The following is a 22,301-nucleotide window of genomic DNA, read 5'->3' on the forward strand; positions in this document are numbered from 1 at the left end:
TTCCTAAAGTAAATTAATCTTTCATATCTAATTATCTCAACCACAACATTTTTCATTTTAAAAAATATCAACATAAGTATTAAAACGGGTTCAAGTATCAAATTATTCATATAATATCACACGGATTCCTCAATAATAAATGTTAAATTTAAATATTATAATCTACAATCACATTAAAATTATAAACAAGGTAGGAACAAAGTAGAGAATTCTTATTCTTATTTAGAAAAAAGCTACATTCTTTAATTATATTCTCTAGTAAGTGTGAATCCCTCTAGTTAGAGCTGCGGAGCTGATTTGAATCTTTTCTAAAATAGACCGTCTTTGATTTGGTTTTTCGATCTAACATATTCATCCCTACTAACTAATTAGTCAACATCTAAGAGAATAACATTGATTTTTTTTTAAGGAAGATGGTTCTAATAAAATCCAAAAATAACAAAATTGTAGACAGATACAAAATTATATATTTAGGATTTAAACAACCAAAAAGAATTTAAACCACGAAAATCATTGAATGGATATTGAAATTCCAAGTTTCTAATAACCAAATCCCTAGCAAAAAGGGGAATTAAAAAAACAAAAAGAGAGAAGAAAAAAGAAGTACTTTCTTTTGAAACAGCCGCCGTTGAGGCTGTTTTATAGTGACTCTTTGCCATGTTCTATACCATTTTCACAAATTTTCTAACCATCAGTCGCTTCCAAGTCCCTTGATTTTCCTTTAAATTGCTCAAAAATCTCACCCATTGATAGCAAAGATCACCATGGTTCTTCCCAAGGAGATTCCGAGCTCTGCAGAGGAATACTTGGATTCTCAGATTCATAGCAAGCTCCCAATTTCATCTATTCTCATCATAATCGGTAACCCATCTTCGTATTTCGATGTTTTTTTTTGTTTCTACTTTTGTTTTTCTTTCTTAGTTTGGGATTTCGACTGTTGGGTTGTGATTTGGCGATTCAGCTATGCAGACCGAAGCGCTTCCTTTGGTTGAGAAGTTTCAGCTTTCCGAAGATCAAAAATCTGTGTGAGTTTTTTTTAGCACTTCATTTTGAAGCTGGAAGATTTCTGGAATTTTGATCTTTTCCTGTTTGATTGTTGCATTTTGTGCTTTTGGTTGATTTTGGGTTGAGTTTGAATTCTTTCTTGCTTCTTTGTATGAAGTTTTTTTGTTTGTTTCTTTTTATGTGAAGTACTTGATTTTGTAGGTTTCCAAAGGAGGTTCCGTGGGTTCGTTATCATGGGATTTATAGAAATCTTCAAATCAATTTAATTTGGCCTGGAAAGGATTCAGCCTTGGGTATGGAACTATGAATAATTTATCACTGGTTACTTTGTTTTCTTTGATTCATGTCTTTCAGTGGATGATCTCTATGGATTATTAATGCTAATGATTTTTAATGCATTTCAAAACTGACCTTTAGCATCCTCATTGGTCCTGTGTATGATATTTGCTCCAAGACCAACATTTTTGTATTCACCTGATTGAAGCTTATCTCTGCATATCTTATTTCTTTTTTTTTTTTTTTTTTCCTTTGGTCTCTCATAAGTAAACGGAACATGGCAACCATTATGGGTTGACCTAATGGTAAATAAAAGGCTTGGGTTTGATAAAAGGCTAAGACAGAATGAGTTTCCTTTACACCTAAATGTTGTAGAGTCAGGTAGGTTGTCTCATGAGATTAGTCAAGATGTATGTAAGTTGGTCCAAACACTCATAGATATCAAAAAAAGAAAAAGAAAAAAAAGGGTAAATGAAACATGACTTCTTAATGTTACATGATTTGTTTCAAACTGGCTAGCAATGGCTGCGACTGAGCTGTTAATTATGACTTTGCTCATGAAGTTCAGATACTGAGTTTAATTTTCATAATGTGTTTGTGGCCTCAACACTTCATTACTTGTTGGATACCTGAACTATATCTTTAGTACTAGAGCATTAATTTTTTTAAGAATGACTCTGTCACTTGGATGTAATTTGAAAAAAGTTTGACATATATGATGAAAAGTGAATGAAACCCATCTAACATTTATTTTTTCCTTTAATTTTAAATCATTAGATGTTCTATTTTTAATAACATTAATGGTTGACTTGGTTTTGGGTGTTGGTAGACATTGCTTCATTAGCATCATACAACCCGATTCGTTTCTTTCATCATTTTGAAAAATTGTCTGTTGCTATACCTTTATGTTTTTTCTATTTTTGTTAGTTCCACGTTCTCTCAGCATTTTGTAGACAGGTATCTTTGCTGGTGTCCGATGTTTTTCTTTGTTTTGCACTTTTTTGATAATGTGTTCAAAACAGACGTTACAATGTAAGTGTTTTTGAATTCTGAATTCCTCCAATTACCTCTCAGGTGTTGATAGTGTGGGCACAATTTCCGCATCGCTTGTAACCTATGCTTCTATCCAAGCATTGCACCCAGACCTGATCATAAATGCAGGCACTGCTGGTGCTTTTAAGGTATGTGTATGTCTTTGATGGCAATCTATTCCTAGGTTTCAGTGTTATTACCTTTTTCTTCAGTATGAATATATTGTTGTCTTACCACACACACATTTGTTCTTTTAGCCTTGATTTAAAGTTAGAAGAGAAAGCGCAAACTAGTGGTTGCCTTCTTGGACATGTTTGTTCTTTTTTGGGGGTTTCCTAGTCTTTCCTTTTGTTTTTGTTTTTCTTCCCCTTTAACACTATTTTTGACATTATCTCTTTATATATGTTTTTCAAATTCCGAGTAGTGGTCATGTTCCTCCACCTGACAGTTATTGAATCTTTTTAACATTCACATCCATGGACTTATTTTGTAGTTTAACCTACTGACAATGAAAGACATTGCTTATTTGTGTTTGACTGATGGTTGGGTTGCATGCTACTAGGCGAAAGGAGCTAGCATTGGTGATGTGTTTCTGGTATCCGAATGTGCCTTCCATGACAGACGTATACCTATTCCGGTAATTATTATCTTCTAGAGTTTAAGAGGCAAAACGTACACTAGTTTTCAATTATCTGCTAATGTAATGGGTTGATAATCTTTTTAACACTTCGTACTCTGATGTGTGGTTCTCTGATGGAGAAGCAAGTCTTCACCTAACTGATGTTCTGTATCAGTTGAAATTTAACAGTTTCAATTTTCGTGCTCCTTAATTCTGCCTCAAAGATTTCTGTCATCAGTATTACTTTGTGTACTTCACAGGTTTTCGATTTATATGGAGTCGGATTGAAGCAAGCACTGAAAACACCCAATCTCCATAAGGAACTCGACTTCAAGGTGAATTTCCTTTAGACAAAATTAATTAGAACTAACATTATGTATATTTATTCTCTAAGTTTGGTCATCCACAGCATTAGTTTCTTTTGCTACTGTGATGTTTTAAGGTAAGACAAGTTCTCTTCTGACCTTCTATGTGATGTGAGGGCTCCTACTTATCTAATACCTTTCATGTTGACGATAAACCCCCAAATCCTTCATCCATAAGCATCATTGCATGAAGTTAGATGTAAATCAAAGCTCATAATTTAACTTTAAATTTGAAACTGCATGAAAGGTGTCCTGCTATATGAATCACTGCATGAAAGGTAAGTCACTGGCTTGATACATTTGTGTTCGTTATAAATCTTCAGTTTTCTATGTTATCGATTTCCATCAATGTTGGAAAGAAGTCACTTTCATTCTCCATGAACTGACGCACTTGAAAATGTGCTTTTGATGCATGTAATACTAGTATTGCAAGATCAGTATGTTTTGTTTGTGAAGACTTCTGATTATGGAGATACAGGATGATTGAGTTTGCACATTAATATATCTTCAATCCGCTAAGTTGTTTCTTTTCTTCTATCAGGTCGGAAAATTGTCAACTGGTGACTCGCTGGACATGTCTATGCAGGATGAAGCATCGATTTTAGCAAACGATGCCACAGTTAAAGATATGGAGGTAAAAGTTTATTGGCTGATAATGGGAATTTCTTTTACTCCTAAATTGCATCAAAGTCTCTTAACTCTTTAATGTTTGAATTTCAGGGAGCAGCAGTAGCCTATGTGGCAGATATGTTCAAAGTTCCAGCAATATTTGTAAAAGCTGTTACCGATATCGTGGATGGCGAAAAACCAACTGCAGAAGAATTCTTGCAGAATTTAGCTACAGTTTCTGCTGCACTGGATCAAGCAGTTACACAAGTTATAGATTTCATCAGTGGAAAGTGCATTCATGAACTTTGATATTGATTGGGAACATTGTGATGTACCGGAGTCAAATAATACCTAAGCTAGCATATATACTTTTGGAAATCATATCATGTACTCTGTTTTATTGCATGTTAAATGATGTTTCGGCCAGCCCGAGCAAACAAATCGATGTAGCAAGCGAGATTTGCTTCTCTTTATAAAAGCTCTCTTGCACAGCATATTTTGCAATGTGACTGTGATAAAAAGGAATCAGAACATGTCAACTCAAATCGACTGCATATGTACTAAGGGGCATTTGGTACGTGATAAAAGCAGAGAGTTGAGTTAAGTTGGTAATTATTATTTGGAGAGTTAAATTATCTGTTTGTTTGGTGTGTAGAGTTGTTTGAAAATCTGTGTTTGAGTGCAGGGTTGAGTTGAGTTGTGGGGTATCTGATACAGTTTTGTAAATGAATTTTTTTTTTTTTTTTAAAAAAAAATCTAATTTAATTTAATTTTTGTTTTATTTTGCCTTACTTTGCTATTGTTGATTAATTTTCAACTATAAATCTATTTTCTCAAATATTTTATGACATAATCTGGACAATCTCAAATTTTTTATCTTAATTTGTAAAATATAACAGATTATTTTCAATGAATTCTTTTCAAAAACTATAATAATTCTAATTCTCTTCAATCTATAAAATATACCACCAAGATACATGTCATATTACTACTCAATTACTAATGAATTGGTATATTGTATATATATACATTGAATCTTGCTAACTGAACATTATTATTTCACATAATATACACATGAACTTGAATAACTGGAAAACTTAATTGTTTATGTTTATATAATACGGATCGTATATCTAGAATTGAATTCATACATAGAATAATTACATTCCATTTCATAATGATGGTGGGAATGTGATAGTGTTTACCTTCCATTTCATAATGATGGTGAGAATGTGATAGTATAGTATTGTTCTAAACATCACGAAAATAATATCAATTGAACGAACATGTGGTCATTTACAAAAAAAATCACAAAATATATGTTTTTGGGTTGAATATTAGGTGGTCAGTCTAGTGGGACTGAGCAAGAAGGCGTGTGTAGTACTGTAGTCGTTTGTCTTTTGGTACAGCTAGGAAGAGGTCCGTTTTTTGTATGTTTGTGCCAATTATATCAATTAGGTCACATCTACCATCCTCAGTGAGCCTTTCAATACCAGATATGGCTTGAACTACCTCCTTTCGACGTCCAAATTTCATCTCATATTTCTCGGCTTGCCACGCGACGAGCCTGCCCATGTATGCTGATTGCATATTAGTGGTGTTGATCATTTCATTCTGGAATGTGAGTCATTTCCTTTTAGTCCCTCTGGATGGCTCCGCTGATACGCTTGTTTTGCCGCTGAAGATATTTGGTGCACTTGCTCTCCCTGTGGACATATCTACTTGATCTTTTTCCATTGCATCCTCAGACAATTGGATTTGTTCATTATCAGGGGTAGGGTATTCTTGTGATCCTAGCCGAATCTTGTCTTCTATTTCCCGGAACAAATAGGATGCCATCACCACTAGGGGCTTGCAATAGTGCCCGGTTGCCCTATCCTTCCCAAATACACTTGATAGTCCATCGTAATGGGAGAATGACTTGTTCCACAATTCCTTCACGTTAGGATGAATCTGCATTTGTATATGGAAGCAATATTAGAAATTATACAAAAACAAGTACACTGTACATTGTTCAGTATTGTTGAAAATATTAAACAGCTTCGTTCGACATGTTAAAAAATAAAAAAAAACTAAAACCATGAAGTCAAATAGTCGAATTAAAAATGTTAAAAATGTCCACGACAAAAACATAATCATGATCTTTTGGAAAATCATTTCGACAGTCAAATCATCTCTAAATTGGGTCCATTCGTCTGAGGTCTCAATAAATTTAATATTCTCTCCCTCCGTAACAGCAGAAGCATAATTCTCTTTCAGCGAATCATCAAGTGAAGCACGGATCCCCATCTCCCTTGTGATTATGTTGTGAATCAGGCAACACACAGTTATCGTTCGACATTGGACCTGTACCAGGTGGAAGGATTTGCCCCTAAGAATTTTCCATCGGCCCTTCACCAGTCCGATGCTTACTTGATAACATTTCTTGCCAACGAATGTTTCATGTTGAAAAATTCTCTCGGTGTTGTCAGTGCGTTGCCCGCACCATGTCAATCTGAGAGATGGTAGCATTCCCCTCTATACGAAGCCAAAAATCCTTCACATTAGGATAGCTAACATCACACAGATAGTAGTACCTTGTACCATTTCTATGATTGTAATACCAACATCGCGCAGGTAGTAGTACCCTATACCATTTCTATGATTGTAATACATGTCTATTAATGGAATAACTTAAGGTTTTTTTTATGTACACGAGTGATTTTTATACCCTTTGGAACCTTCAGTGCATGTGGTCGCGCAACTGCATCCCTCAGGACCCTAGAGTTGGCGGTCGAGCCCTCCTAGCCTGGCATAACGAAGATGAATTCTCTGCTCTGATCACATACCATAAGAACATTAGTGGCGATTTATCCCTTCCTCGTCCTATATCGTGGTCGATCTACGACACTAACATTCACTTTCATGTACGTGTCGTCCAATGCACCCAAGCAATTATGTTGAAATTGTTTAATTATGATAATTCGAGAAGATGTCAACATAATTTATTTCTGGTGCATTAATAGAATGATACTAGAACTTTTTTTCTACTTTAAACTATTTTTATCGTCCATAGGTTCATGTACTTGTAACTAGTTCAAGGCCTTTCAACAATATTGTGTGTAGCTATATTACTGCTCTAAGAACTGCATTGAAATATTTTGAAACCGTCTTCCAGATCTCGAAAAATGTGTATACCACTCTATTCTTCACATCATGAGCAAGAATATGTAAGAACATTGCCACCATCTTTTCAATACCAATACATCTACCTAGCTCCAAACATCCCCTCATTTGAATCATATTGCACAAAATCATAAACGTCCTTCTATCCATCCGAGTACTCTCACGACATGCTAAGTCACTCTCATAAATGAGGCAGAAGAATGTCAATTGCCGAATGCAATATCTAACGTTCGTTGGTTGTTATTCTATCATTCTATTATTATTAATCAGTGTTGCCAAAGTGAAGAATAATTGTCTTTGAGACTCAATTGTTATGATTTTAAACAACTCCTGAACAGTCTCCATCTTACGAGAGTAATGCGGGAAGTATGTAGGTCCTAAAAGAATTACACTTAGAATTAGTGAACTTGGGTTTAGTTACAAAATGACAAGTTGTGACAACTGAGTACATCACTCATATCGGACTATCTCGAGCCAATTATACATTACAATCATCCCAAAAAAGAAACCTATTACAGTTGCAATAATTGTACTACATTGTCCTTCGCCCTAGTTACTAACTTGTCCAATGTGCGTTGTACTGTAAGACCTATACCCGTGCTTCGCTTCATCGAATGTTTCCTACGACTTGTATAATGCCCCTTTACTCACTCACTTGTCCATGATATTCGTGCCAGGATAGGTAGATCCCTAGGTTACAAATAATGAAAACGACATAGAATTTGTGTTTTCCCATCTACCTATATTTTCATAATATGGGCAGTCAATACCAGTAATGAACGTTGAAGTGAATGGTCTTTTGTGAGTTAGGATGCATGGGTTATAGTATAAAGGTCCCTTCATACAACCTTTTACTACCTATAAAAAACTAAAGTGATAAGAGTGCCTCTACGTAATAGTGACAAAAGTCCATATAAGTATTATAAAACTTGACATATTTGGATTTGTATAGAATTTGATATTATAGTCTACCATTTTTGGGATTGTCCAAGATTTATTATAATAGTCTACAATTTAAGCATAATTTAAAGTTGGTTTGTAACGATAGTTTTGGGACTTACTTAACATTATCCACAACAACTCTGTGTAATTATATTATAAATATCAACTTAAAATGTAATATATGTACATTAAAACAAAACACTACTTTCATATCATAAAACAATTTGGACAATTTGGTTTGAGTCAATATTTGATAGTTAAAGTTTTTGAAGAAGTTATATAGTAGACAAAAAATGTATAGGAAAATACCAAAGCACCTAAAATTATTTCTAGGGAGGCCCTTGTATCTCACACCCAAAAAATAAGAAATTTGGTTGAATACTTTCATGTGCAGTTAGTTTTCAAAGTTTATTTTAAGACCTTTTTTCATTTTATTGCTATGTCTTCTTTATTTTCAAAGTTTCAATCTATATTGTTTGAATTATTTCATGTGTGTAGTTTAAAATTTTTATTTAAGACTTAAAAAGGATAAATAAAAATATCAATAGAAACCTATTATCTTTGAATTAGTAAAATTATCAAACTAAAAATCAATTTATCCTAAATTTAGTTATTATTCTTCTGTTAGCATGTTTTAAAAGTAAATAGAGTTGGTTAATAATAAATGACTTGGAAAAATTTTCAGTTTATACATTTTAATATTTGTATTATATAAGTTTAAACCGTAAAATAATAATTATATCAATTGAAAATTTTGAACTTCTCATAAGTGTATTAATTAATACTCATTAGACTTTTTTAAAAAATATCATGCAAAACATGTAATTATTTTCAGTTTTTACATTTTAATATTTGTATTATATAAATTTAAACAATAAAATAATATTTGTATCTATGAAAGTGTGAACTTCTCATAAGTGTACTAATTAATAATCCTTAAATTTATTTAAGAAATATCATGTAAAACATACAATTATTTCATATTAATAAAATGGACAATTAGAATTGATGCAGGAACAATTTTCAAAGTAAGTTCAAATTGATTCGTTTGTAAAAATATAGAGATTTAATTAACAAAATTATAAGTTTAACACTATGTTTATCCAAATCAAACATAATGGAAGATGAAATTAATATACTTTGAGAAAACTTAGGATTTAAATTGATTCATTTGATAATTCAAGATTTAAATTGATACAATCCAGAATTTAACAATACAAAATAATATTTTTCCTAATAACTTTTGTTATAATAGTCTTATTGAAAAACCATAGGAGAAAAAAGAAGTCCAATATTCTCACAAGGGAGAAAATGTGGGAAAATGTTGAACACACAAGTCAAAAATACATTACAACTAAACAGTCCCCAACAAGTACAACAAAGAATAGACAATAACGAAGATCATTTCGAACGGAAAACAACCTCAAACTAGTTACGAAAGATATGTTCGATTAATTTGGGCTCTACATGGAAGAAAAAGAAGTGTAGTTAGACTATAGTGTACATTAATACGATTGAAGTAGTAATAAAATATACGAGATCATACATTTGTTTATGCTCGGAGTGAACAAAGGTCGAGACAATCCACAACTAGTGGTAGAATAATCGGTTCAGGGCTTAACAAAAAAAAAAAAAAAAAATGTTAGCAACAGATCTTACTTTGATTATAAGGAAAGAAGGAGACATACCTTACATGAATGAAATAAGTTGAAGTTAGAGGTGGAAGAAGGAAACAAAGCATATTGCAACAGCTAGACAGCACATGCGAGAATGTAAAACGGATTTAAGAGAAAGTTGGAATAAAAAGAAAGGATCAATACACTTTACCAAAGGAGTCTATGGAGAAATCTCAAAAAACACGAGGAGAGATTGAGACATAAGTAGAGGATACAATAAGGATGGTTAGTGCAAAAGTTAAATATACTTAAGTGCACCTAAACTCAATAAACTCAAAGAGTAATTACAATAAACTCATATTAAAGATAGTCAACTCAAAAATAAATAAATTAAGTAATGGTCAAGTCAATATTAATTCGATGGTTGAGCTAAAAATGGACATAAATACAACATAATACAACATAATATCTCACACATGAAAGGATGTAATAATACAGATTAGAAGGCCTTAAGATTTTAAGAAAATATTTCATTGGAACAAATCCAACTCCAAGCAAAGAAAATAAATAGTTTCACACTTCTAAAATTGAAGTCAAATTTAAATGTAAAAAAATTAAATTTATTTGAATACTAAATCAAATTAAATGGAACGAAGAAAAAAAACTCATTCACTAGAGTTAAAACAGAAAACAGATCGAAAGGAAACAGAAAACAGATTGAAAGGAATTAAAATTAAAACATAAATCATACTCAAAAGATAAGAAAAAATAGATTGAAAGGAAATTTTTTTAAAAAAATCCATTAAGAGGATAAGGAAAAACATAGATGCATGCCTTTTTTTAATCTAAAAATCAAAAGGAAATAAAATTAAAACAGAAATCATATTAAAATATGAGACTACAAATTTTTTGAACAAATCATCATCGGCCTTCATGGAAAAAAAAAAAAACAGACTTGTTGTTGGGGTGGATTGACCCCACCAAGCTCCAATAACATGGTCAGCATCCCCTACTAGGAATTCACTCGCCATCCAATTTTGATGGAAAAGCATAACAAAAAGGGCAAAGGAAGGACACATACTTTAATATTGAAGCGACCAGAGGAAATTTGGATAAAAAAAAGTATGGAAGACAGTCAGGAAACAAAACACATATTAGTAGGGGAATGAAGAACAGAGACGGATTTAACACAATCAAATACGGATATAATACAATATAAATGGATAAAAAAAATATAACTCATTCGAGCCAGTGGAATCAAAAGTGGAAACTAATTGTAAGAGGTGAACAAATTATAGGAGTAAACCCTAGGTAGTCACGAACATGCTCGATAAATTAGAATAGTCTGGAATCGGAAAATCAAGGAAGAATAAAACATGCAAAGAAGAATATGGCATGAGGAAATCAAGAGGACAACGTACAAATATTCAGCATTAAACAAAGTAATCGAAAACAAATTTAGATCTCAAAAAAAAAAAAAAAAAAACTAGATCTACTATAAAATCGTCCATGTATACTAAAAAAATAGTTAGATCTACCAAGAAAATGGGTAGATCTATCGAAATATCGTTAGATCTACTAGAAAAGCGTTCGTATCTACCGATCTAAGAAGAAACCAAAGAAGTTTGAGAGGAATAGACACACAAAAAAGCCAAGAAAAAAGAAACAAAAAAAAGGACATACAAATAAACCAAAGAAGAGAAACGAAGAGATGAATACAACCCATTTCAGCCGGAGGAGAACGAAGAGATCAGATGAAGAGAACAAACCGAACGATGAAAGAAGGGAGAAGATGAGAAGAGAGAGATCTGATTAATGAAAACGCGTGATGGAAAGAGAGAGAAAGCGAAAGCAGAGTAATTAAAACGCTGCAAATGGGAAGTGAAACGAGGGGACAAATTGAGGAGGTAAAACGGTGGGTTTAAAACCAACCATTTTAATTTTAACGTCCACCAAACACGGGGTGGGCTTCAACTCCAACCCACCCATCAAACACCCTCTAAATAAACACTTTAACCAAATCTTTACCTTATTAATTAACACACAGCCTACATGAATGCCCTGATTCTCAACTAATTATCATTCTAAAATCTACGATCAGTTTCAAATGACATGCCTTCCATTGCAGAGTTTGAGCATTCAAACTGCCTTTGTAGGTGATGAACAGGTAGTACAACTTTATAAATAGCTTTGTTGTCCTTCCAAATTGCAAAGAATCGTTTGTTTCCCAAGTTTCTTTGGAAAGTTATGAAAGAGATGGAAAACAAAAATGGGGTACAAGGAGCTTCCAAGGGAAAGGCCAACCCTGGAAAAGCTACAATTTTGGCTCTTGGGAAGGCCCTACCCCCCCAACTTGTCCTACAAGACTACCTGGTCGACGGCTATTTCAAGGACACGAGCTGCAACGATATAGACCTCAAGCAGAAGCTCACTCGACTCTGTAATTTTAAACTTTCATTCTCTCTTCTTTCTGGATGGCTAAAACCAAAAATATCTCACATTTCATTGATCTGAAAGAACTTGGATAGAACTTCTAAGATGGTTTAAAAGAATTCTACAAGTACATTTCTGTATCACTTCTCCTTTTAACTGAATTAACTGTCATCCTCTAATGAAATTCCACAGGCAAGACAACAACAGTCAAAACCAGATACGTGGTGATGTCAGAAGAGATATTGAAGAAGTACCCAGAGCTAGCAATGGAAGGCCAAGCAACCATAAAGCAGAGACTGGAGATTTGCAACAAAGCTGTAACAGACATGGCCATTGAAGCTTCACAAGCTGCTATTAAGAACTGGGGAAGGTCAGTTTCAGATATTACCCACTTAGTCTATGTCTCTTCAAGTGAAGCTCGCCTACCTGGTGGTGATCTCTTCCTAGCAAGGGGCCTTGGGCTCAGCCCTCACACCCAACGAGTCATGCTTTACTTCATGGGTTGCTCTGGAGGTGTAGCAGGCCTTAGAGTCGCCAAAGACTTAGCTGAAAACAACCCAGGAAGCCGGGTCCTCCTTGTCACTTCTGAAACCACCATTATTGGGTAACTCTTTAAACACCTTCTATGCTCATACATATATTATATTATCAAACACTTTCTTTACTTATTGACTTAAAATATGTAGAAGACCCAACAAGTGAAAATCAATATTAATTGAAGAGGAAATAATGTTGCAAGAGTTTAAACATATGACCTCCTAAACTACCGATATTATCTTAAATCACCAATTGACCAAAAATTTAAATGTAAACGATAAATTTAATATTATATCATCCAACAAAATGCAAACATCCTTTACAGCTACAAGCCACCGAGTGCAAATCGTCCATACGATCTGGTAGGCGTGGCATTATTTGGGGATGGTGCAGGGGCGATGCTAATTGGCACAGACCCTGTTTTGGGCATTGAACGGCCACTTTTTGAGCTCCACACAGCAACCCAGAAATTCATTCCGGATACCCAGAACATAATCGATGGGAAACTGTCAGAGGAGGGTATTAGTTTCACAATAGCAAGAGAACTTCCTCAGATAATCGAAGATAACATCGAAAGTTTCTGTGAGACATTTCTTCAAACACTTGGACTGAAAGAGAAAGAATACAACAAGATATTCTGGGCAGTACATCCAGGTGGACCAGCAATACTGAACAGGTTGGAGAAGAGATTGGAACTGTTACCTGAGAAGCTGACGGCGAGCCGGCGAGCTCTGATGGACTATGGAAATGCGAGCAGTAACACGATTGTGTACGTACTGGAATACATGATGGAAGAAAGCTTGAAAATGAAGATGGGTGGTGGGGAAATTGAGGAATGGGGATTGATTCTGGCATTTGGACCTGGGATTTCGTTTGAAGGGATTCTGGCGAGGAATCTTGGCGTCTGAGCAAATTTCTCGACTCGATGATTATCAACATGAAAATTTCGATTTCTGTTGTATGTTGTTTTCAGAAAGGTGTTCCTAATCTTCATTGATTCTGGAATTTGCTTGCATCAAAATGAGAAAATTCGGAGAAAAATATAAACTTTTTGATAATCCACAGGCTCTCGTTACGAATGTCTTTATGTACTGCTACTGCACGTGTGAATGTTATATTATAATTTTTAAAAAACTAGTTTTGGAAAATAACCTATTTTTGAGTAAAATAATGAACTGTTTTCAAATTAAGAAAAATAAACCCACTTATTTATAAATATACAAAATATTATTATCTACAAATAATAAATTGAGATAAACATCTATATTGATAGATGTCTATTGTCGTCTATCATTATAGACAATGACAATTTACTGTATTGAAAATATTTTCAACAAATTTTCTATTTAAAATAATTACTCTCAAATAATTGAATCCAAACTTTAGAAAAACAATATTTGAGTATATAATTGAAATTTCCTTCCGAATTTTCATGATATATGAAAGTGATCAAAATACCTGCACACTATGTTTAATTAGAAATAAGTGACAATTAGATTCTACCATCACCAACTGGCTACAGCCGTCTTGTCGCGATCAACAGGGAAAATTTCACGAAATGACCCAAAATCCAAAAAAATTTCTACTAATGACCTCTTCCTAAAAACTTTTCTACGACTAACCTTTTTCCTATGCAAAATTTCAAAATTACCCCTAATTTTTAAAAAACACCACATTTCTTCTTCCTTCTATGATTTCTTCAGCCCTTCATTCAATGTGCATTTAATACACCACCAACATTCTACCAAAACATTTATTCCCAACTAATATTTTGAAGAGAATGGAGCGTCTCTCTCATTATTCACTTTCTGTCGTCAAACTCCCCACGAAATTCTCTCATTGTTCTCTCGTAGCTTTCTCTCAGAGTTCTAGCCCAACATCTTCGGATTCTCTCGTAGCTTTCTCTCGTAGTTTTCATCGTCGGATTCAGTCCACATTTCTTCTTCCTTCAACGGTTTCTTCAGCCCTTCATTCAATGTACGATTTCTTCTCTCGGATCGCTTTCATAATAAGTGTCGTTTAACATTAAATTACTACATGATCGTTTATAGTTTACTATATGATCATGTATAGTTTACTACACAATCGTTCATAAATTACAATACGATCGTATAGTAAATTATAAACGATCGTGTAGTAAATTATACATTATCATATAGTAAATTATAAACGATCGTGTAATAATTTATACACAATCGTTTAGTAAATTATAAACGATCGTTTAGTAATATATGCCATGAGTATTCTTAAGGAATCGTTTACTATGCAATCGTTTATAACATAAGGAATCGTTTACTATGCGATCGTTTATAAATTACTACACGATTGTTCATAAATTACAACACGATCATTGAGTAAATTATAAACGACCGTGTAGTAAATTATATATGATCGCATAGTAATTTATAAACAATTGTATAGTAATTTATACAATACGATTGTTTATACATTACTATACGATCGTTTATACATTACTATGCAATCGTTTAGATATTACTATGCAATTATTTACTATACGATCGTGTAGTAATTTATAAAAAATCGCTTAGTATTATCTAAACGATCACATAACAAGACCTAAATGATCGTTTAACAAAAACTATACGATCGCATAATAGATATCTCAACGATCGGATAACAAAAATTAAACGATTGCGTAATAGTTAGCCAAACGATCATATAATGGATATCTAAACGATCGCATAACAGTTAGCTAAATGATCGCTTAATATTCTCTAAACGATCGTTTAATAAAAACTATACGATTGCATAATAGATATCTCAACGATTGTATAGTAGATAGCTAAACGATCGCTTAGTATTCTCTATATGATCGCATAAAAAAATCTAAACGATCGTTTAACAAAACCTCAACGGTTACATAACAGATATCTAAACGATTACATAATAGATATCTCAACAATCATATAACAAAAACTAAACGACCACATAATAGTTACCCAAACGATCGCATAATAGATATCTAAACGATCGCGTAACATTTAGCTAAACGATCGCTTAATGATATCTAAATGCTCGCTTAAATATTCGTAGAGACGCGTTCACCGTGCGGTCTAAAGGCTTTTTAAAAACTAGGGGTAATTTTGAAATTTCGCATGGGGAAAAGGTCAATGGTAGAAAAGTTTTTAGGAAGAGGTCATTAGTAGAAAAGTTTTTGGGTTTCGGATCATTTCGTGAAATTTTCCTGATCAACCATTACACTAATTATCATACCCACCGATCATAATTTCCTTAAATAAAATTTAAAGTTATTAGTTCATGGAGGCAGTCGTAGGAATGTTGAAATTTTTTTCTAAGATTAGGTCCATGGACAATATTTATTGATTTTGCAAGAATGGCAAATTCTTAAGTCCGGCCCAATTTCACTAATAGGTTTAAAAGAAAATGTCGAAGATACCCTACTTATTTGAATCAATTCACGCTCTTCTTCGACATAATTTTAGAGTTTCATTTCTTTTGTTCTTATTCCTCTTACTCCTCCAATTTCTTCACCGAGCTTTCTTCTTACTCTAATTTTTTCCTCCTTTTCAACGTCGAGTCCTTCGTCTTCCACTCTAGTTTTTCAACATCATTTTCATGTCGATTACAAGTTGATTCCTCTTACCCACAAAAATCTTCCTCTACTCTTCAAGCGGTTGTTTTTACTTCAACTGGGAGAGAAGAATGAGGTAAGAATATATTTGGGAAGATTGCTTCACGTGCCTGTTTTTGCTTCTAAATATGATTTTAAGACTTCTGATAGTCATATGTTGTTTTGGATTTTAAGCATTGTTCTCCTATAAGGATATTTTAAGTAAGTTTGGTTTTAGTTTTGTTTAGTTGACAGAAATATCAACTTTGGAAGCACTTCCAAGAACAATTGATCCATCCATCTTTTATAAAACTTAACCAATACTAAAGTTAAAAGAACCCCTTCTGGAAGTTTTTTATGATCATCCACTTTTAAAGCATATATTAATGGATACGACATGGTTATTGAAGTCATTTTGTTATCATTGGTTTAAAATATAAAAAATGTGTGTATATATGAAAAAAAGTCCTTCTAAATAGGCAAAATAATAGACAAAAAAATAGTTGGACATATGATCAAAATTGAGATGTACATGCACGACAATTAAACATGCTTTCTATATGTATGCATGGTGATACTGTATTTCCATATTTGTTCTTAACATTATAGATTTCTCTTGTAATAAATTGTTGTAGGAATAATGTTTTCTTAAGAAAATTTTAAGTTTTTCTCCATACCATTGATCAAAATCCTCAGTTGGCTCTTCGGAGAGCTAGTTCTTATCTTTATAAATTTTGAATTTATAATCTAATTGATCAAACAACACATAAATTTAGGAAGATTGTTTCAAGTAGTTAATAGTTCATGACAGTCTTATGATTGCCTTCTGATAGTCATATGATTGTCATATTATTACCTTCCGATTGCCTTCTTTTTTCTGTCTATTGTCATCTAATTTTTTTTTTTTTTTTTGCCATTATTTTTGTTTCTCTCAATGCATATTTTTCTCACTTTTTCTCTAAAAATTAGTTAATATTTTCAGATAGTCATTTGATTACCTTCTGATTTTCATATGATTATACCATATTCCCTATCACATAGTTCGTAGTTTCTAATATAGTCAACTCATTGTCATTTGATTATCTTTTATTTTTTGTCAAGTAGTTAATAGTTCATGATAGTCTTTTGATTGTCTTCTGATAATCATATCATTGTCATTTTATTACCTTCTGATTGCCTTCTTTTTCTGTCTATTGTCATCTAATTATTTTGTGGCTGTTGTTTTTGTTTTAACTAATGCATAAATATTTCCTTTTTCTCATTTTGCATAAATATTTCCTTTTTCTCATTTTTTCTCTGAAAATTAGTTAATAATTTCATATTGTCATTTGATTACCTTATGATTTTCACATGATTATACAATATTCCCTATCACATAGTTCGTAGTTTCTACTCAACTAATTATCATCTGATTATCTTCTATTTTGTGTCAAGTAGTTAATAGTTCATGATAGTCTTCTGATTGTCTTCTGATAGTCATATGATTTTCATCTTATTACCTTCTGATTGCCTTCTTTTCCTATCTATGGTCATCTAATTACTTTTTGGCTGATGTATTTGTTTCACCTAATGCATAAATATTTCCTTTTTCTCATTTTTTTTTCTCTACAAATTAGTTAATAATTTCAGATAGTTATTTGATTACCTTCTGGTTTTCACATGATTATACTATATTACCTGTCACATAGTTCGTAGTTTCTAATATAATCAACTGATTGTCATCTGATTACCTTCTATTTTTTGTCAAGTAGTTAATAGTTCATGATAATCTTCTGATTGTCTTCTGATAGTCGTATGGTTGTCATCTTATTGCCTTTTGATTGCCTTCTTTTTCTACCTATTGTCATCTAATTATTTTTTTGTTGTTGTTTTTGTTTCACCTAATCATAAATATTTTCTTTTTCTCATTTTTCTCTAAAAATTAATTAATATTTTCAGATTGTCATTTGATTATCTTATTGAGTAATCATTGATACATGCTTTAATATTGAAGCGGCATGAGGCTTATTGAGTCGGTGCTGTTGAGCCAACTCTAACCTATGCAAATCTAAGGATAATCCCGAATACACATGAGTTCATAGTTAGCTCAGGATTAAGATCAAGTTACCTAGGTCATCTAAGCGAAATAGTCAGTCTTAAACAGTAAACAACGTTATAAAGTAAGAGTGACTTATCTTATGCAAACTCATTGCATAGGATGCCCCCACTCCTCATGTTAATACATGAACGAATCAGGATCACTTCGTTTGTAGCACCTTACAACAAGAATAAGACACTCAACCTTATTCATATACTATAGATCATTTTGATTATTTACTCGAACTTGATCCACTTTTATGTCTCCACATAAAGTTCAAGTATTCATATAATAACCATAGATCTTAGTTTATTGGATTTAGTCTTTACAAATGCAATTTACAAGTTCAATAACAACTTTATTGAAGAAATGTTGAATAACATCTTTATTGATAATAGAAAATGTTTAACTCTACAATCTGGGAGTTTTAGGACATACAACCTAACAAACACCCCTTGGACTAAAACTCCAGTCCATAAAATATATACAATGTTGAGTTCAATGAGAGAAAAACAAAAAGAATAAATACAATAAATTAAAGCATCAAATACCCATTAGTTGTTAGATTCCCTATTGATTGACTCATGTTTTACTTCATGTAATTAGTGATTGTTGTTTGATATATTCATTTCTTAAATCTAATATAGCATCAATATACTTTAACAAGACATGTCATCACATCAGGTCAAGTTCATCATTGTTCTAAGTTTGAAATAATTGAAACCTTGATTAAAAATCTAACACCAACAAAAATGGAAATGTTTAAAAGAGGCCTATTTGGATTCTTTTTAAACTTTGGAATCAATATATTTCAAGGACAATTGTTGATTCATCTTATAAGAAGATTGTCTGAAAAAGATAATACAAATGAACAATTAATCTTCCATTTAGAAGGGTTTAAAGTTAGATTTTCTATGAAAGAATTTTCTTTGATCACTAATCTAAATTGTAGTCCATTTCCACAATCCTTACAATTGACCAATGAGCAAGGGTGTAACATCCCAAATTTCAGAAAAATTTAAGTTAATTATCTAAAATTATTGAGTTTAAATTTCTCTTTCATTTGGAAAATTGGGGTTAAATTGAAATAATTGAAAAACTTTTATTGATTAAATTGAATTTAATTGATTAGACATTCGAACCCTTGAAAATATTGAATTTTGTTTGATTTTGGATTTTAGGGCCAACTTAAAAAGAAAAAATTAAAAAGATAATTAATTTCACGTGGTTTAATTTATTTAAATATTTGAAATGATTTAATTTGTATCAAATTGATGGATTTTATGTCTTTTAATTTTGGTTTTTGAAGGCTAAATTAAGATAATTTGAAAAGTTAATTGATTTATAAATTTAATAGAATCTTTGGAGATTTTGGAGATATTGTGATAAAATATTTTATTTATCTTTTAAAAATTTGAAAAAAAAAATAAAAGAGTTGAGATTTTTTCGAAATTAAAGGAGAGTGAAAAGAGGAAAAAAATGGGAGAAAATAATTCGATTTTTCATCGATTTCTGAAGTTTGAACCGTTGGATCGGGCTCAAATTTGGTTAATCTGTTTGAGGCATATGGAGTTTCATTTTGAACGGTAGGATCGGTGTTTGAAGCTATTATTTGTTCGAAATTGCTGCTAAATAAAATCTATAAAACTAGAAATTCTCTTTCTCTCCCACTCTCGCAAAACCTCCTCATGCAAGACTCTACCTGCTAGCCTAAACCATTTATGTCGTCCGACAGCAACACCCGCTACCTATCTATAGTATCCACGAGCTGACGCGCCATCTACCACAACTACCCGATCTTTGCCGGAATCTTATGAAGACCTTGGGTAAAACTTATTTTCCTTATAATTTAGGAGGTGAAATTCACCCATTTGATTTTGGGTTAAATTTGTAACTTCTTTTTGGTGTGAAATTTAGATTCAAGATTTGAAAATTTTGAGGCATTGACCATCAAGCTAGAGACCATTTTTCGTTTTGCATAAAATTGGTAAAGATCGATAAGTTTTGGGTAAGTTGTTGGTTGGTTGTTCTTTTGGATTGAGAGTAATAGTGGAAAATTAAGTTATTAATTTTGGATTTAATTCTGGATCAGATTGGTTAATTGGCTAATTGGCTAATTGAATCAAGTTTTAGAATTTGTCTTGGACCAAGCCACAACTTTAGGTTGATTCAAGTGTGCTAAAGAAGTTCTAAGGAGATTTTTGTTTTGCGTTTTTTAAGTTGAGGTAAGTGGTACTATTACCAGTGCCATCGTGCCAGACGGCCTAGACTAGACCTATAAAGTTGCTTAGTAGACTCTTGAGCATGATTTTTGTCATTATGTTTTGCTTGTTGCATGGCAATTATAAGTATTATGAGCATATTCGAATTTATAATCAGTACTAATATTATGTATGTGATACATGAATAGACCAGTAGAGCGGTTTACTGTCTCTCATTGACACATGTTTTATTTCAGATGACCTACGGGTCTATTTTCATGTTTGATGATGTGCCTACGGGCCACTAGACATGCGTAAGCCGAAAGGTTTATGTTCATGTTATTTCCATATTTGACGGTGTAACTATGGGCCGCTAGACATGCGTGAGTCGATGGGTTCACGTTCATGTTATTTTCATATTTGACGGTGTGCCTACGGGCCGCTAGACATGCGTTTCAAAGCAAGATAGTACGTCTTTTGGTTTTTCTTTCATCATAAAAAATCGATGTAGTTGTATGAGCCACGAGCTTTTTTTTCTTTGCTCGTGGATGCATAGCCTGATCCCGGTAATGGGATCACTACGAGAGGGACCTGTGATCGTACCATATGGGACATGTAAATCGCTTCCGCTCAGTTTACGTTTTCAAGCTATTTAAAAGTTTTGATTTTAAACTCGATGTTGGTCAAAATTTTATTTGTTTAAGTTTTTTTTTCCTTCATTATTTTAGGGGCCCCAAACAAGGTTTTTCTTATTTGTTATTTATTTTGGAAAAATGTCTTTATTATTTTAATGAAAATTTATTTTCCTCACTGGTTAAAATGTTTTGAATGTAAATGTGTATTTATGAGTAACGACCCTTATTAGAGTACTCAAAAGGTCAGGTCGTTACAAAGGGAAACCGTGTTTATTGAGAGATACCGTTTTCAAAAACTTAGGTTCAATTAAGAGAAATCACGTAGTAGATTCTATTGCAATGGCTTCACATGATGATGACCGATGGTAAAGCTTGCGAACTTGTACATCTTAAAGTGTTTCCTTCATTTATGGGCATTCTTCACTAATTTATGTTACAATCCCAACACCTTGTTAAAAAGTTTTGGGATAATTTCATGTGCCCAACATAATAAAGCTTGTAGAAAACCTTGTAATATACAATTTGGGCTTTTGGATTGTGCATCCCTTCTAACGAATTCCAGTCAGATTAAAAACTAATCTACTCCAAGGGAAGTTATTTAAAGTTTCATCATTTTCTATTATCTCAAGTTCTTTTGGCTCCAATTCATTATACATTTGCTTGCAATGAAGGAAACACTCCAAGATGTACAAGTTTGCAAGCTTTATTATCGACTCATCATCATGTGAAGGCATTGCAATAGAAGCTACTACATAATTTCTCTTAATTGAATCTAAGTTCTTAAAAACACTATCTCTCAATAAACGTGGTTTATCTTGCTCATTGGTCAATTGTAAGGATTATGGAAATGGACTACAATTTAGACTAGTGATCAAAGAAAATTATTTCATGAAAAATCTAACTTTAAACCCTTCTAAATGGAAGACTAATTGTTTATCCGTGCTATCTTTTTCAGAAAATCTTCTTATAAGATGTACCAACAATTATCCTTGAAATATATTGATTCCAAAGTCTAAAAAGAAACCAAATGGGCCAAACATTTCCATTTGTGTTGGTGTTAGATTCTTAATCAAGGTTTCAGTTATTTCAAACTTAGAATAATAGTGAACCTTGATCCGATGTGATGGCTTGTCTTGTTAAAGTATATTGACACTATATTAGATTTAAGAAATGAATGTATCAAACAACAATCACTAA

At 32.6% G+C, this 22,301-nt stretch overlaps 2 protein-coding genes and 1 long non-coding RNA gene across 3 annotated transcripts; 2 read left to right on the top strand and 1 right to left on the bottom strand.

Moving 5' to 3' along the window:
• Positions 1-542: 542 nt before the first annotated feature.
• LOC120078625 (5'-methylthioadenosine/S-adenosylhomocysteine nucleosidase) lies at positions 543-4,428 on the top strand. The gene is made up of 8 exons (XM_039032912.1): positions 543-861; positions 962-1,025; positions 1,207-1,298; positions 2,356-2,462; positions 2,876-2,950; positions 3,193-3,267; positions 3,839-3,931; positions 4,018-4,428. Exons 1-8 carry the CDS (start codon positions 765-767, stop codon positions 4,213-4,215), a joined length of 801 nt encoding a protein of 266 aa, XP_038888840.1. The 5' UTR covers positions 543-764; the 3' UTR covers positions 4,216-4,428.
• Positions 4,429-12,274: 7,846 nt separating this feature from the next.
• Positions 12,275-13,669, top strand: LOC120077650 (type III polyketide synthase B). Its single transcript, XM_039031606.1, has 2 exons — positions 12,275-12,666; positions 12,925-13,669. The coding sequence occupies exons 1-2, from the start codon at positions 12,290-12,292 to the stop codon at positions 13,505-13,507; spliced, it is 960 nt and encodes a 319-aa protein (XP_038887534.1). The 5' UTR covers positions 12,275-12,289; the 3' UTR covers positions 13,508-13,669.
• LOC120077651 lies at positions 12,744-13,443 on the bottom strand. Its single transcript, XR_005481802.1, has 2 exons — positions 13,302-13,443; positions 12,744-13,105 (listed from the first exon to the last, which is right to left on the bottom strand). It is a non-coding gene; the product is annotated as an uncharacterized LOC120077651 (long non-coding RNA).
• Positions 13,670-22,301: the final 8,632 nt, after the last annotated feature.

This window comes from Benincasa hispida, chromosome 5 (assembly GCF_009727055.1).
Source record: "Benincasa hispida cultivar B227 chromosome 5, ASM972705v1, whole genome shotgun sequence".
In the NCBI taxonomy this organism is placed as follows: Eukaryota; Viridiplantae; Streptophyta; class Magnoliopsida; order Cucurbitales; family Cucurbitaceae; genus Benincasa; species Benincasa hispida.

What these genes read in the sequence shown, in the direction of transcription:
- LOC120078625 (XM_039032912.1), top strand. Translation starts at nt 765, where the DNA reads ATGGTTCTTCCCAAGGAGATTCCGAGCTCTGCAGAGGAATACTTGGAT. An exon ending in ACAGACGTATACCTATTCCG is followed by an intron (nt 2,951 to 3,192) that starts GTAATTATTATC and finishes TGTACTTCACAG; the next exon opens with GTTTTCGATTTATATGGAGT. An exon ending in ATAAGGAACTCGACTTCAAG is followed by an intron (nt 3,268 to 3,838) that starts GTGAATTTCCTT and finishes TTCTTCTATCAG; the next exon opens with GTCGGAAAATTGTCAACTGG.
- LOC120077650 (XM_039031606.1), top strand. Translation starts at nt 12,290, where the DNA reads ATGTCAGAAGAGATATTGAAGAAGTACCCAGAGCTAGCAATGGAAGGC. An exon ending in TCTGAAACCACCATTATTGG is followed by an intron (nt 12,667 to 12,924) that starts GTAACTCTTTAA and finishes CATCCTTTACAG; the next exon opens with CTACAAGCCACCGAGTGCAA.